This window comes from Nicotiana tabacum, chromosome 6 (genome assembly GCF_000715075.1).
Source record: "Nicotiana tabacum cultivar K326 chromosome 6, ASM71507v2, whole genome shotgun sequence".
NCBI lineage: Eukaryota > Viridiplantae > Streptophyta > Magnoliopsida > Solanales > Solanaceae > Nicotiana > Nicotiana tabacum.
This window is the reverse complement of record NC_134085.1, coordinates 164348540-164366236: the sequence shown is the minus strand read 5'-3', so window position 1 is coordinate 164366236 and position 17697 is coordinate 164348540. Positions and strand designations below refer to the sequence as shown.

The 17697-nt window shown below is 37.2% G+C and overlaps 1 protein-coding gene across 1 annotated transcript; it reads left to right on the top strand.

Moving 5' to 3' along the window:
- The first annotated feature begins 11481 nt into the window (after window positions 1-11481).
- Window positions 11482-13393, top strand: LOC107790914 (alkane hydroxylase MAH1). The gene has a single exon (XM_016612885.2). The coding sequence runs from the start codon at window positions 11630-11632 to the stop codon at window positions 13187-13189; it is 1560 nt and encodes a 519-aa protein (XP_016468371.1). The 5' UTR covers window positions 11482-11629; the 3' UTR covers window positions 13190-13393.
- Window positions 13394-17697: the final 4304 nt, after the last annotated feature.

Genomic DNA, 17697 nt, shown 5'->3' with positions numbered 1-17697 from the left:
ATATTGCAAAACAAACACCCACAAAAGTGTGAAGATCCGGGGAGTTTTATGATACCTTGCTCTTTAGGCACTCTTAACTTTGACAAATCTTTATATGAGTCTGGTGCCTCAATTAATCTAATGCCTTTGTCTATCTACAGAAATCTAGGGAATGAGATTGCAGAGGTAAGGTCGGCACCAATATCCTTGCAGCTAGCCGACCAAACGACTATAATACCTAAAGGGGATAGCGGAAGATGTCTTGGTGTGGGTAGATAAGTTTATATTTCCTATTGATTTTATAGTGGTAAAGATGGAAAAGAAGAAGGAGGTCCCTCTTATCCTAGGAAGTCCATTCTTAGCAACAGGTAGAGCAATTTTAGATACATAATAGAAAGCCCATGATGATAGTGGGTAAGGAGACTGTAACTTTCAAAATGGAGGTAGAAGCGGGTGAAAAAGGAGAAGCCACCTGCAAGTGTTGAGTGGAAAGTGAAGGGGTCAAAAGAGAATGCTCCAGTGATTGAGAAAGACATGTGTGGGGTGCACATCAAAAAATGATGAGAATAAGCTATCTGCATGGATGTGTGCACTGGTTCGGGAAAATAGAACCCGACTTCGACTAGGACACCGACTAGATGTTCAGGGAAGTTTCCTTTACCATATGGTTTTTAATTGTATGCTATGTGGACATATCACAATTTAAAGTGTGGGGTGGGAGATATTTTTATGTTGTATGTATAATAGTTTTAGTTCTATTTGTGTTAGTATAGTTTTAGTTTTGCTTTTGGTAGGAAATGTTTTTTGAAAAAAACATATTTTTTTTTTAAAGTTTTGACTTTTCACAATGATGGATATCATTCGACAAGTTTCTTGAGGGATTAAAGTCAAAAGAAAAGGGAAAAAATATTTTATTTTGTTAAGTAGTATAATAATTTTCCCTTAGTTTTTCTTTTTGTCGCAGTTCTTTTTTAAGGGTTTTGTCTAAATCGAGTATAGTTAGTTTTTATTTTTGTAAAAGTAGGTAACCTTGTGGTATGATTTAAAATAGAAGCAATGTCTCTTGACTTTATTATGAATTGAGAATAGTGAGTGCTTTATTTGTGACGCTTAGGCTTAGTTTTTGACTCATGTATAAGTACCTTAAATTGCATGATCTTAACTTTGCTTAACTGCTTTGACTAGAGTGTTCTGATGAGTCCAATCCTGAATGAGTTTTGTGCCATGTGTGTGTGAGGTTTTGCATTATTCTTTGCATTTCATTTGATGTCTAGAACTTGCCCCGTGTATTTACAAAGCGAAATAATAGTTGTATTCTGTCATGGAAGTGATATAGGCATTTCTTTGGTGAGCCAGTTATATGCTATTACCTGCCTAATTGTTATGTATCTTAGTTAACCCCTTTAAACCTGTAATCATGTTTCTTTGGCAACTACATTGCAAGCCCTACCCATTTGTTTGCATTGACCATCTATGTGAACCTTTTCACCTCTCTTGAGCACTTAAAATCATTATGAACTTTGTAAAAATTGAAGTGTGGGGTGGTTAGTTTGGCTTTTGAGTGTAACTAATGAAATAAGGATAAAGCTGCACTATTTTGAGAGAAAAAAAGTAAGAGCCAAAAGAATAGTTGGATTGGGTGTAACTGTTCCTTGATAGGGGTAACTTTTGATGTAATTGTGCTTAAATAATTGGGGAGTTGATGTACATTTATCTGAAGGTGGCATCATAGTTTAACATAATTGTCGGATTTTGAATGTTGAAGTATATGTATTATAGTTCTTAGGGATGTGTAATCACTCTTATATATAAACTTATCTTACCCGTCCCGCAACCTACATTACAACCAGTTAAAATCCTGCTTGATCCTTGACGGAATAAGCTCGATTAGTAGAGTAGTATACTACGGGCAAGCCTATGGTGCATCTTTTGTGGCATATGAATATTTTTTCTAAGAGTGAGTGAATTCTTTCTATCTTGGGTTCCTAATTGTTCTTAACTTTTATTGTGTGTGGAACTACTCTTTGTTGTTGCGTGAGGGCACTTAATTCATGAAGAAAAGGTACTGTCGTTAATATCTATGTTTGAGTAAGTGAGTAAGTTGAATAATGCGTGGTACTTGTGAGTCATATCTTTAGGCAAGAATGTTACACTATTGTGCATAGTCTATTTTAAATATTCTTGGTGTGATGAGTTAGGACAGTTGTTTAAAAAGGTCGTGTCTTTATAAAGTGTAACTTGATTTGCTCGAGGATGAGCAATTATTTAAGTATGAGGTGTTGATGGTTGGATATAATCTCGTGTTTTAGTAGCTTATTGCACTCTAATTTATTGTATTTTAATTGTGTTTGTTCTTTAATCGTTAGTGTACTTATTTTATGTTTTATGGCTTGTGGGAGTGATTCCGAGTGATGTAGATGTTTTAGAGCTAATTTGAGTTATTTGGAGTTTTTAAGTCTGAGTAAAAGCTCAAGGAATTAAGCCAGGATTGTGCTCGGGGGGTTGAGGACCAAGTCGGGACGTTAAAAATCGAGATTTGAAGTTCACTTTGAGAAAAGTCCATACCTGCGGCTGCCCAAATCCTGTTGCTTGACAAATTACATGCCCTCTGAAGTTTTTCACTACAGCCCTGCCTGGCACGTCTCCCCATGCAGTGCGTATGAACAATTTTTATAGAGTAATTGTCCTATTTCACGTAGGAAAAAGTGTTTTCATCTGGGCCTGACCCAACTTGGTATATATACATAGAAAAAGGTTATTTCGGGGATTTTGGACATATCTTAGACCTAAGGAAGCTAAGGAGGAGGTGAAGAAGCAAAAGTGCAAGGATTTCATCCTTCATTCCTCACTCAGGATAAAAGTTTGGATCGTTTTATATTTTCCTTTAACTTAAACGTATTTGTGATGAATTGCTCCATATTTATGGAGTAGTTCTCTTTAAGGTTTGATGGGTTTGGTGTCTTGATACTTGTTTGTAGATAATTAACTCTAGTTTTTATGTATTAAATCGTTATGGACGTTTTAATCGCTGCATTTATATGCACTTGTTAATGTAATGGAGAGAGGCATAACTTGTGATATCTTTGCATTATATTTTGTTGGTTGAAGTCATTAATTCTTAGTAATCAAAAAAGGCTAGTTGAAATGTTGATTAAACTTAGTTAGGAGGATAATCGAGAGAGGTTCTCCTAAAGACCATTCCACTACAAATTCTTACATATCTTCACAAGCTTGAATTGGTTCATCTTGTGAGGTTGAGACTTAATCGAGAGATAAGTTTCTACTAAACAATTGAATTAATAACCAAGTAAATTCGAGATACTCACTTGAACATTAGAAGCGAATTATCTAGAATTAGAGCCCAAACATTTGTCTTGTACCTATCCTATCAACCCTATATTCTCCCAATTGATAACTGTCTTTGCTCATTACTTGCGTCGATTGTTACAATTCAATAGTTTAGACTCTTAGTAAATTTTTGTTTTAAATCACAAAACTCTAAATTGTTGATCATCTTGGATAGCAATCATGCTACAAACTACGAAAATATTGTTTAACTCCAATCCATGTGGTTATGATATTATATTATAATATATTCGACTAGCGAGCATATTTAAGTGTGTGTTTTGCGCTAGTCAACTCCACTGTTCTGAGAAGATCCCTAAGGACCAAACAAGCTCCTATCTGGTTGAAGGACTTTGTGCCACTTCCAAGTCAGAAATATGTTCCTTATTCTATTGTCAACTACATCTCTTATGCTAGTCTTTCTCCCAAGTACCAATGTTATCTAGATGTTTTCTCCTCTATAGTAGAACCTACTACATTTGAAGAAGCTATCAAGGATCCCAGATAGGTAGATGCAATGCAAGCTGAAATTGCCGCTTTAGAATCCAACCATACTTGTGATGTAGTACCTTTGCCTGATGACAAGGTACCTATTGGCTGCAAATGAATCTATAAAATAAAATACAAATCCACAGGGGAGGTGGAGAGGTTCAAAGCTAGGCTTGTGGTCAAGGGGTATAGCCAACAAGAGGGAATTGACTACCAGGAAACTTTCAGTCGAGTGGTCAAATCCATCAAATGGATGTGTACAATGCCTTTCTGCAAGGAGATCTACATGATGAGATCAATATGACTTTACCTCAAGGATTTTAGAGTCGGGGGGAGAACAGACTAGCATGCAAACTTTTGGAATCCTTGTATGGACTTAAACCAACACCAAGATAGTAGAATGTCAAACTTTCTGAAGCACTACTGAAGTTTGGTTTCATGCAGAGTCAACATGACCACTCGTTGTTCAAAAAAGGGACAGGCAAAAATACTATAGTCATTTTGGTATATGTGGATGACATGCTCTTCCTTGGTCATGATATGATACTATTAAAAGAGGTCAAAGCTAAACTGCAGTAGGCTTTTAAGATGAAAGATCTAGGCGAGCTGAAATACTTCCTTGGCATTGAGTTTTCCAGGTCACAACAAGACATTCTAATGCATCAAAGGAAGTACACATTGGAACCGATCTCTGAACTTAGGTTGGGATCTGCAAAACCAGCTATCTAACCTATTTAAGCTAACATTAAGCTAACCACCAAGGAGTATGATTAACATACTAGCATTCATAACCCAACAGATGATGGATTGTTACCAGATCCTAGCAAGTATCAAAGACTACTAGGGAAACTACTCTACCTGACTGTCACAAGACCAGGCATAACTTTTAGTGTTCAGATGATGGATTGAACATGATAGTAGTTTAGTCTATTTATGTATATCCAGATTAGTTAATCTATTTGTGGTTAATGATGTAAGTGATTGGTTAGTTAGTTAGTTAATTACATTAGCACTAGGCTACTTGTATATATACATCAATGTAAAGGCTGAAACAAATAGAATGAAAGTTTCAGTGTTTTATTCATTTCATCTCTTTCGTTCTTCTTCTCTTTTTTCCCTCGTAGTTAGGATTTTCTGGTGCGTTCGATCTCTGAACTTCAGCAGTTAGCCGTAAAGTACCCAATGTATGTCGAATGATTCCCTCACGAAGTCATGAAATAATAGTATTTAAAAATGGGTGGCACTATTTTATTGGTGGTTGGCGGGTTCCGTAATTTTTCATCTTTGACATGTGGGGTGTGCTTGCCATGAACTATGTACCACCAGAGATGAAGTCAAAATTATTTAAAGTTTAAGAGTTCGTAACTTTAGTCCTTATAAATAATTAGTTTCTAAATTAATAAAAAACAAGGTTTACAACTACGAGTAATCAACGGGCTTGGACCACTATATTTTATAGCTTTCGTTGAGTAAACTTTCGTTTTCAACATGTGTAAAAGTTTCAAATTTACTCTAGTTGCCCATTTGGGAAAAGAACTAAACGTGCGTTAAATTATAAACATAATAAACTTTTTCTTCCCGGGTAGAGATTTCCCACAAGGAGACAACTGATATTAATATGAAATGAATGAGCTTATGCTTAACTTATCCTTTATGAATGTGACGATGTACTACTCGCTGCCAGATTTCCACATCCTTATCTTCTTCGTGAAGTTTTATTTTGTGTCTCGTATAACTTACACTAGTTGTATCAGGCTCTTTTTTGTCTCACAAATTTGTAGACCCTAATCTTACAGTATTTCTGGATCCACAAAAATCTGAGTTCACAAAACTATGAGACAAAAAAGTTGCCTCATATAACTAGTATCAGTTATATGAGACACAAAATAAAATTTTCCTCTCTTCATTGAGATGTATACGTTTATATACCGTATATATAATTTAAGGGACTCTCAGCCATATATAACTTTTGTGTCTTAAGCTAGTGACATTGACACAATACTGTTAGGACGGAAATAATCAGGTGTCATGCGGAAGCTAGCAAAACAGACTTGAACGACAATAAGTCCGACAACAAAAGAGAAATCTACCAAAAGAGACACAAACATTTAACGCGGTTCGGTCAACTGACCTACGTCCATGGCGGAGATGAGCAACAGAACCATTGTTATGTCGAGGAAGAAGCAAACCCGAAAATAAAGAAGATAAAGAACACCAAATTTTAACGTGGAAAACCCTTCAAATCGAAGGTAAAAACCACGGGATCACAAAGATCCAAAAAGCTCCACTATAACAATAAGAGGGTTACAAAAGTTCTCCAAATTAGCTACACAATAAGTGCCAAGCACGGAGCAACAATAGCAATAAGAGCAACAACTAATCAATTGAAGAAAGAGTATAATCTACAAAATCGAAGCTGCTGTTCAAGGCTCGAAATAAGGTGCTACGAGCCTCCAAATACGATCTCTACACTGTTCAAATCCAAGACCAAGATGTTACAAACACTCACTCAAAATTTCAGCTCGATACAACGGTTAACGAATCGGTAAACGTGATTTGAAGTTGGCTGGTCGGAATAAAAATCTGCAGCAAAACAAATATTTTTCTTCTCTCTTCTCTCTTGACGAAAGCTCTCTCAAAAACCATTCTTATGTGCATAAGACTTTCAAAGACTTGTATCAAATGAGCGTAGAATAATTCTCCAAGGTTGTCCTATTTATATATCATGAGTGGTGCTTTCTCTTAAAGCCAAAACCCATTCAAAATAGGAATAAACCGAATCCAATTCCAAATAGGAATGGAAACAAAAAGAGAATAGGATTAGGCCATTGGGCCTTTGGCTGGACAACATGGGCATGTGCCAAACAAACTCCCCCTCCAGCCAAGGGGCCAAATGTGTCATTAAGAGGAACTATTGACAGGCTCCATGCCTGCCAAATTTTTACAAAACTCATGTTTATCTTCAACCACCGCCTTTGTCAGCATACTCGAAGGATTTTCATCAGTGTGTATCTTCTCAACCTCAAATAATTTCTCTTCCACGACCATTCTTATCCAATGATACTTTCTATTTATATGTTTGGTTTTAGAATGAAAAGTGGAGTGCTTGGTGAGACAGATAGCACTCTGATTATCACAAAATAAGATGTACATTGGATGCTCAAAGCCAAGATCATTAATAAATTCCTTTATCCATAATAGTTCTTTGGCACCTTCTGTGATAGCAATATATTCGGCTTCTGTGGTGGATAGAGCTATGCACTTCTGTAGTTTAGATTTCCAAGAAACAGCTCCCCCTACAAAAGTGATCAAATAACCGGAAGCGGATCTTGAATTATCAAGATTTCCTCCTAAATCAGAGTCTGTGTAACAAACAAGTTCAGGCTTGCCATTGCCAAAGCACAACTTCAAATCTGCAGTACCTTTCAAATACCTTAATATCCATTTTACTACATCCCAATGTTCTTTTCCAGGATTAGAAAGGAATCTACTAACAGTACCAACAGCATGTGCAATATCTGGTCTAGTGCAAACCATAGCATACATCAAGCTACCAACGGCAGAAGAGTAAGGAATACGAGAAATCTCCTTTTTCTCTTCATCAGTAGATGGACTCTGACTAATACTCAATTTGAAGTGTTTAGCAAGAGGAGTACTAACCATTTTTGCATCTGTCATATTGAACCTCTTGAGTACCTTCTCAATGTATTGCTTTTGGGACAAAAATAACTCCTTTCTATCTCTGTGTCGGTAGCTTTGAATGCCCAAGATTTTCTTTGTTGGCCCCAAGTCCTTCATCGCAAACGATTTACTCAACTGCTTCTTAAGGACTGCAATTCTAGATTTATTCTTGCCAATAATAAGTATGTCGTCCACATAGAGCAATAAAATAATAAAATCATCATCAGAGAACTTCTAGAAGAATACACAGTGGTCTGAAGAAGTTTTCTTGTACCCTTGTTCTTCTATGACCATTGCCTTGGAGCTTGTTTCAATCCATACAGGCTCTTTTTCAATTTGCACACATAATTTTCTTTTCCCTTAGTTACAAAGCACTCAGGTTGCTCCATATAAATCTCCTCATCTAAATCACCATGGAGAAAAGCAGTCTTGACATCCATCTGCTCAACCTCTAAATCTGGACTTGCAGCTAAGCCTAGAACCACACGAATAGAAGACATCTTCACAACAGGGGAGAAAATTTCATCAAAGTCAACTCCCTTCTTCTGGCCAAAACCTTTAACAACTAACCTCGCCTTGTATCTAGGCGCAGATGTATGGTTATCTTGCTTTATTCTGAATATCCATTTGTAAAATAAAGCTCTCTTACCTTTCGGCAATTTCACTAACTCATATGTGCCATTCTCATGGAGTGACTTCATCTCATCTTCCATCGCTTCGATCCACTGATCTTTGTGAGTATCTTGCATGTCTTCATCATAATTCTCAGGTTCTCTCATGTCAGTCAAAAGTACATACTCTTCAGGAGGATAGCGTATGGATTTTTGCTTCTCCCTTGTAGATCTTCTAAGAGAGGTTTCAGGAGCATTTGAAGTAGTTACCTGTGCAGGAATTGGCTGCTGATCAACCACAACTTCATCAACTGGAGCATCTATAATATCTACACCATGATGATCATTTTGATATTGATCACTATGTCCATCATTATCTTGGGTTCCTTCATGTGCAATAGGTTCCTTAGCAATTGAAACTGGATCAACATCAACTAAGCTCTCATTACTCTGAGAATCTATCTTCTCAGCTTTGTCAATATCTTCAATAGTTTGGTCTTCAAAGAATATTGCATCACGACTTCAAATAATTTTATTGTCAATTGGATCATAAAAACGATACCCAAACTCATCTTGACCATAACCAATAAAGATGCACTGCTTAGTTTTGACATCCAGTTTCGATCTCCCATATTTAGGAACATGCACACAAGATTTACACCCAAAAACTCTTAGATGATTATAAGAAACATCTTTGGCAAACCAAACTTTGTCTGGAACATCACCATCCAAAGCAACTGCATGAGACAAATTGATAACATAGGCAACAGTGTTAAGTGCTTCCGCTCAAAATGTATTTGGAAGTTTAGCCTCTGAAAGTAAGCATCTAACTCTCTCAACTAGAGTTCTATTCATCCTCTCTGCCAAACCATTCAATTGAGGTATCTTGGGCGGAGTTTTCTGATGAGGAATTCCTTTTTCCTTGCAATAGTTATCAAAGGGACCACAATATTCACCACCATTGTCAGTACGAATACATTTTAATTTCTTCCCCGTCTGTCTCTCAGCTAAGGCCTGAAATTCCTTAAACACGCTAAGTGCTTGATCTTTAGATTTCAAAGGATACACCCAGATCTTACGAGAATAATCATCAATGAAGGTCACAAAGTAAAGTGCACATCTTTTTGACTTTACTTTAAAAAGACCACACAAATCAGAGTGTACTAGCTCCAATAAATCGGGCTTTCTTGAGGGAGGATGGCTATGAAAGGAAACCATTTTCTTTTTTCCAGCTAAACAATGGATGCACCTTTTCAGCTTTGCTTGTTTCACTCTAGAAAGCAAACTTTTCTTAAACAAACACGTAATCCCCTTCTCGCTCATATGACTCAGTCTTCGGTACCATAATTCTGATAAAGTATCACTTTCCACCAGATTTATGGAGTCATTAAGAATAGAGCCTTGTGTCACATATAATTGACCAGACTTTACTCCTCGAGCTACTAACGAGCCCTTGGTGAGCTTTCATTGGCCATTAAAGAGGGCATTATGGTAACCTCCATCGTCGAATCTTCCTGCGGAGATCAAATTGAAAGGGAAGTCTGGAGCATGCTTGACATCTTGAAGAACTAACGTTGATCCATTATTAGTTTTCAAATAAACTGTGCCAACACCAAACACCTTAACTTCACTAGCATTGCTCATCTTTAACATTCCAGAATCAACATGAGTATAAGATGAGAAAAAATCTTTTCTTGGTGTGACATGTGAGGTAGCTCCAGAATCTACTATCCAGCTCGTCTCATGGGATACCAAATTGATGACGTTTTCATCATAAGCAAAAAGAAGGTCATCTCGAACAATAGCAACAACATTATTCTCGTTATTTTCAACTTTTTTTCCTTCTCTAATGTCTTGTATTAACTTGCGGCAAAACCTTTTGATATGTCCTTTCTTGCCACAGTGGTTGCATGTAATATTATAGTATTTGGACCTTGACTTACTTCTACTTTTACCTCTATTCCTTGAGTCTCTTGTTTTATCTTTCCCCCGGTCTTCTGCAACTATGATATCTGCTTGTGAGGACGAACCCTGAGATTTTCTCCTTACTTCCTCATTCAACACACCACTCTTGGCATATTCCGTGGTCACCTTACCTCCAGCAGCTGAATTGGTCAAAGAAACACGAAGAGTTTCCCAATAGTCTGGTAGAGTATTAAGAAGCCAAAGCCCTTGTATCTCATCATCAAAATTAACTCTCATTCCAGATAGCTTATCAAGGACGCCCTGAAAATCATTTATGTGATCAAGGATAGGGTTGCCTTCCTTGTATTTAAAGGTCATCAATTCCTTTAGCAGAAATAATTTGTTGTTTCCGGTTTTTGAAACTTAAAGAGTCTCTAGCTTTTCCCATAATGATCTCGCATGTATCTCGTTCAGAATATGGTTGCGAACATTATCTTCAACCCATTGTCGTATATATCTACATACTTGTTGGTGCTCGAAATCCCAATCTTCATGGATATACTCTCGGGTTTATGAGCTGAAAAAACGGGTAGATGCATCTTCTTCACGAACAACAAGTCTTTCATCTTGCTTCTCCAAACATTATAATTTTTTCCCATTTAAACATACCATCTTGCTCATATTCGACTTCATTCCGTAACAACCCAGATAAATGACCAAGGCTCCGATACCACTGTTATGTCGAGGAAGAGGCAAACCCGAAAATAAAAAAGATAAAGAACACCAAATTTAACGTGGAAAACCCTTCAAATCGAAGGTAAAAACCACGGGATCACAAAGATCCAAAAAGCTCCACTATAACAATAAGAGGGTTACAAAATTTTTCCAAATTGACTACACAACAAGTGCCAAACACGGAGCAATAATAGCAATAAAAGCAATAACTAATCAATTGAAGAAAGAGTATAATTCACAAAAACGAAGTTGTTGTTCAAGGCTCGAAATAAGATGCTTCGAACCTCAAATCCGATCTTCACCGTTCAAATCTAAGACCAATATATTATAAACACACACTCAAAATTTCAACGCGATCCAACGGTTAATGAATCAGTAAACGTGATTTGAAGTTGGCTGGTCGGAATAAAAATATGCGGCAAAACAAATATTTTTCTTCTCTCTTCTGTCTTGACGAAAGCTCTCTCAAAAACTACTCTTATGTGCTTAAGTCTTTCAAAGACTTGTATCAAATGAGCGTAGAATAATCCTCCAAGGTTGTTCTGTTTATAGAGCATGAGTGGTGCTTTCTCTTAAAGCCAAAACCGACTCAAAATAGGAATAAACCGAATCCAATTCTAAAAGAGAATACGATTCATTGAGTCTTTAACCAACAAATACTGCTTTGTTGTCATTGGGTCTTTGGAAGCATGTGCCCAACAAATAATGCTTGCCAAAACTCTTGTGGGGCTATAATAGTGAGTGGAAAATGACTGATCATGATCTCATGTTCTCTGTCTGTTTCTCTCATATAGTTTCTGGGAAAAGCTAATAACTATAAGTGTCGTACAAAACGCAAAGAGAACGAAAGCTATAGTTTGAAAGAAAAAGAGAATCTCAATCAAATGGATGTCCTTGAATTTTCTCTTTCTCTATTGATTATTATCATGTGTTTCAGTTATTCTACATGGTGGTACCTTACAAAAGGATGGTGCAAAAGCTCAGTGCCAACAAATTGGCCTCTCGTTGGAATGTTACCGGGGCTTATTCGAAATGCTCACCGTGTCCATGATTTTGCAACTTCTATTCTTGTTGAAACTGGGGGCACATTTGAGTTCTATGGTCCTGTACTTACCAATTCGAATATGTTAGCTACTAGTGATCCTGCAAATATCCACCATGTCCTTAGTAAAAATTTCTCAAACTATCCAAAGGGTCTTGAATTCCAAAAAATATTCGATATTTTAGGAAATGGAATCTTCAATGTTGATTCCGAATTATGGGAAATTCATAGGAAGACCACCATGTCTTTAATGAGCCATGCCAAGTTCCAAACCTTGTTAGAGAGGAACATGTGGGATACTTTTGAAAAAGGGCTTCAACCAATTCTTGATACTTTTGCGGAACAAGGCACACCGTTTGATTTGCAAGACATTTTTCAAAGATTTACTTTTGATGCTATTAGCAAATTATTACTTGACCATGATCCAAAAAGTTTATCCATTGGTTTGCCTCATGTTCCATGTGAAAAAGCGTTCAACGATGCTGTGGATGCACTTTTGTATAGACATATCTTACCAGAAGGCTGTTGGAAATTGCAAAGATGGCTTCAAATTGGAAAAGAGAAGAAGCTCATTCAAGCATGGGAAGCTTTTGATCGATTTCTATATCCTTGCATTTCACGTAAGCAAGAAGAGTGGATGAACAAAATAATCAAAGATGAGGACTTCGACTTATTTACTGCCTATGTTAAAGCATACAATCTATGGAAGAATGGAGATAATACGGGTAATGTACAAGAATTTTTGAGGGATACTTTTTTAAATTTGATGTTCGCTGGGAGAGACACGACAAGTGCAGCTATCACTTGGTTTTTTTGGCTCTTAGCTGAAAATCCCTTAGTAGAGACAAAGATTAGGGAAGAGATTCAACAAAAATTGCAACTAAAAGAAGATGGAAACCTCAAGCTTTTCAACATAGAAGAAACACGAAAATTGATCTATCTACATGCTGCTTTGTGTGAAACTCTGAGGCTATTTCCATCAGTTTCTTTGGAGCATAAAGTTCCACTTGAATCTGACATCCTTCCAAGTGGTCATCGTGTCAATCCAAACACGAGAATTGTGCTATCATTCTATACAATGGGGAGAATGGAGACTATATGGGGAAAAGATTGCTTAGAATTCAAGCCAGAACGATGGATTTCAGAAAAAGGAAAGATCAAACATGAACCATCTTTTAAATTTCCAGCATTTAATGCTGGTCCAAGAACTTGTCTAGGGAAGGAAATGGCATTCATTCAGATGAAAATGATGGTAGCCACCATCATACACAGTTACCATATCCAACTAGTGGAAGGTCAAACCATTTCTCCAAGTGCTTCTATAATCGTTCAAATGAAACATGGTTTAAAAGTTAGACTCTTCAAAAGGGTTCATCTTGGTCCAAATAAAAAGACATGCTAGATTGGTGGAATCAATCATGGAAGGGATGGTTGAATCTTAAACTGTATTTTTTAGAGAATTCGAATGAAGTTTTTCTTGTTCTTTATCTGCTTGAAGTTTGATTACTGCTTAGATGGATTCAACCCTTTATTTTTACTTACTTTTTCAAGGTATAAATCTTGTCTTCATCTACCTTTGGAAAATAAGCTACTTTTCAGAAGTTTGTATGTTTGCCAGTCCAATAATTGTGGATCATGCACAGCTAATGCAGTTGAAATCATTATTGCAAGTCAATAATTAATGAGCCACGCCTCTTCAATTAGTGGTCCAGCAAGATAAGATTTAATTTATAATCCAAAAAATGGGGACCTCCAAAAAAGCAGCTATGATTCAAATATAGTTGATTTTTTTGGCAAAATCTATTTCGATAGGACTAATTATAATGTGGATGGCTCGTGTTAGAGCAATATTTAATTTATTGCCCTTACTATAGATTCCTAAGCGATAACATCCGAATAAGTTAATTAAAAGAATTTTTAACTCATTTAGTAACGGTTAATATCTTATTTATTTTAAATAAATACCATTTAAAAAAATTATATTCTATAGATACCTTTTAATATTTATAGCAAAATATCTAGTTTTGGTTACCTCCTACCCCTAAACCACTAAATACGCTATTCAGTTACACTATTTTCTTTATCTCTCTACTTTGATACATGTCATTCACTTCCTCATTCCCTAAAAACACGATGGTCAATCTCAAAATTCCTCTCACCCACATCTAGCTTGGTAAAAAATAACAGGTTTGCTTATTAAAGCGAATATTTCCTTCAAAACCTCCAATGTCAAACGATACCACTGGAGACGGATAAAAATACCCAGATCGAAAAACTAAGGCTTTGCTTGGAATGAAAGAGGGAAGGGAAGAGTGATGAAAGAGCAGAAGTAGAAGCGCAGAGGAGATTCAATAGTGTGGTAAAATAAAAAAGTCAATGCAATGAAGAAGATTCCGGATGGATAAACCTGATGCAGACTTCTTTTCTGAGTCATGTAATAAATTTGGTTCTGATGTTACCACTTAAGCACCCTACTTTAGAATTTCAAATTCAGACCTTAACTGTGTATAAGTCATGTTGTGTGTATGCATTATTTGTGGAGGTATAACTGAGTCTTCTGCCTGTTTTCTGTGTTTTCCCCCATTTAAATGCAGTCCTACTTGTTTTGTATGTCGCCTTAGTATTTTTGCCTTTAAACCTGAGGGTCTGCCTAGACCTCCTTCTTATAGGAATAGGAGTCTTAAATTCCTTTGGGACTGATAGGAAGGGACAGGTAACAACATGCAATCGGGGTCGAGACCAACCTTCGCTCTAATTACCTTCACGCGGTGGCAAATGGTAGATATGGATATGATGACCGGTGCGCTAATACCACGTGTAGCCCCTCTTTTGAGGAGCGTCATATCGGGTATTGCATTGATGTGTTCCATATTACAAATAAACCTAGGACACCCCCTTTATATTCATAAGCATGCTTAGATTGTAATTCTTTTCAAAACCTTGCTTTCATTAATTATTTTCAAACACTTGTGTATTTAAATCCCTTATTATTTGAGCCCTACTTGTTTAGTTGTTAATTGCACAAATTCACAAAAACTGTCTGGCCGAGAACCACACTAGTGGATCCTGAAGGGTGCCTAACACCTTCCCCTTAGGATAATTTCAAATCCTTACCCTATCTCTGATTATCAAACGTAGTTGTAGATGAACCTTATGGGTGCCCTAACGCACCTCAAAATCGTTAGGTGGCGACTCTTCAAAAAATGCAAACCCCGTTCCCAAAAGGAATGAGTTGTCCCATACCCAAATGTCATGAACCCGATTCCGCGAGGAAGGAAAAGGGGGCGCGACAATATGGCAACTCTGCTGGAGATATTTAGATTTTTACCATTTCATACCATTTTTGTGAATTTGTACCCCTTCCTTATGTGCAATTACTTGTTTAATTACTTTAAGCGTTTAATTTCTTCTTCAAAAGCGAAACTGACATATCTTTCTTGCTTCCTTCCTTTATAATTGATTTAAATTATAAAACTGTTGTATTTATCGCTTTCTTAACGTGAAAATACATGTCACCATGCTTTTAATTATTGCATAATCATGCTCAACATCATATTCCACTCGTGCCAAACAAATAATATAGCAACGCCTGATGAGTGGTTGCACCCTTCCTATATCATTATCCCATAAATTCGAAAAGACTTATTTGTGGTAAAACTAGTCGATCAGCGGTGCAGTCGACAGTTTCGTGCCTTCCCCTTGAGTTGTCCGCTCAAGGGTACCAGTCTAAAACCCTATAGAAACATTACTCTGTTCAAATTGTACATGCATCATGGTCAAACCTTGTCGGGTCATTTATGTTGTCCTCATAATGATCCTTTAAGATAGCCTTGTCCAAACGTCCACTAGGTTTTCCTAAACCCAAACGGACATCATCACATTCTGTGAATTTATTTGGAGAACTAAATGCTCCATGCTAATTGTTGATATTAAATAGTCGAGTCCGGTGGGGGTATGGTCTTAACCCTTTTGTGTTGCAGAAAATGAAGAATGAGGTCCCCAGCTTCGGTATGGTTAGATACCCTCACTCTTGCTAGACTAGTGGAATAATCTTTCGTCATATGACCAAATCAATGAATGGAAAGAGAGGGCCGCCAAATCCAGCAAAAAAGCTTGAATATCTGGAATACAGCCTGTTGGAATTAAAAGGAAAGGTGAGGAAGAGAGTCACCGACTGCCAGAACGCTGAGGGAAACGAAGGGGAACACCTGGAAAAGGCATTTTCACTAGTGAACCTACGCGAGCTGGAGGATTTGATCAACGAGAGCATTCAACTCGAGGAAAGTCCTTCTAAGGCCAAATAGATTAGGTTTACTCACTTTCCAAATGTAACAAGGCCAATGGCCATTATTGACTTTTATTTCTTGCTTATTTAATGTCGTTTGTGATTCGTCTATTTTTATCAATAAAATGAAGCATTTAGCATTCTAAATTCTCCAAGTATATTTGTCGCTAGGCCTACCTCGGGCACAAAAGAGGTTCCCACATTAGGACACGCTTTACATTCCCGCACTATGTATTTAAATATTGTAATATTTTTTATAATCCTCACTGACTTGATTACCTTTTGTTTTTATTTTTTCCTATTACTCCCCTCCCCAAAGGTTAGTTCGTGCACTCTGGCATCATCATCTTATTTCACAAGATCCAAGGGCCCTCCACCCACTCCTCCTCTTAATCCCATTAAAGACAAGAACAAAGGCAAAATGGAAGAGTTAAACAACATTAGGAAGGAGAATACATCTGAACAAGTAAAGGCCACTGATGGCCAGGGTATTCGGGTTCCTAACGAGAATGTGTCACAACTTGAACATAAACTATTCAAATTCCAGGAAGGCCCTTCCATACAGGCTGTGAGCAGAGGGGCACGTCTTAAGAATTGGACCGGCAAGACAACCAAAGTCGGATGAGCCTCGGGGTAGCAAAGCTAAAACAAACATTATTCACTGTTTTATTTGCTAAATGATTTTCTTTTTGCATTTTTCAATTCCCACAAAAAGATCTTCAGTGTTCAAAACTGTTACTCAATCTATCAAAAGCATTCTGATTTTTTCTTATGATTTAATATTTATTGCTATCATTTTCTCTCATTGCTTTACCAATACAGCATTACTATTACTTGTCTTGATGAACCAATGACTGTGTCATGCAATGAGACAATGCAACAATCGAACATTGATTCAGAGGAAGATGACATACCTGGCGAGATTGTCAAAGAAGCTGAGAACTTTGAGAACAGACCTAAGTCCAACCTGGACGAGACCAAAATTGTCAACGTAGGAGATGTAGAAAACGTCAAGGAAACGCGAATCAGCATTCACCTATCGCCATCGAAAAAGAAAGAATACACAGAATTTGTAAAGGAGTAAGAGGACATATTCGCTTGGTCGTATAATGACATGACTGGTCTGAGTACGTCTATTATGACTCACAAACTGCCAACCGATCCAATGTGTCCACCGGTAAAGCAAAAGCTCAGAAATTTCAAGCCTCATATGAGTTTGAAAATCAAGGAAGAAGTCACCAAGCAGATTAAAGCAAAGGTTCTTAGGGTAGTAGAATGCCTGACATGGTTAGACAACATTGTGCCAGTACCAAAGAAGGATGAGAAGTTCAGAGTCTGTATTAACTACCGAGATTTCAACCGGGCCAGTCCGAAAAACGACTTCCCTTTGCCAAATATACACATCATGATTGACAATTGCGCCAAGCATGAGCTACAATCATTCGTAGATTGCTTCGCTGGTTATCATTAGATCTGGATGGATGAGGAAGATGCTGAGAAAATGGCTTTTATTACGTCGTGGGGAGTGTAGTGTTACAAGATGACGCCATTCGGGCTGAAGAATGTAAGGGCCACCTACATGAGGGCCATGACTACCATTTTCCATGATATGATACACAAGGAGA

Bases quoted from the DNA above. Each gene is read 5' to 3' on its own strand.
- LOC107790914 (XM_016612885.2), top strand. From the start codon at position 11,630: ATGGATGTCCTTGAATTTTCTCTTTCTCTATTGATTATTATCATGTGT.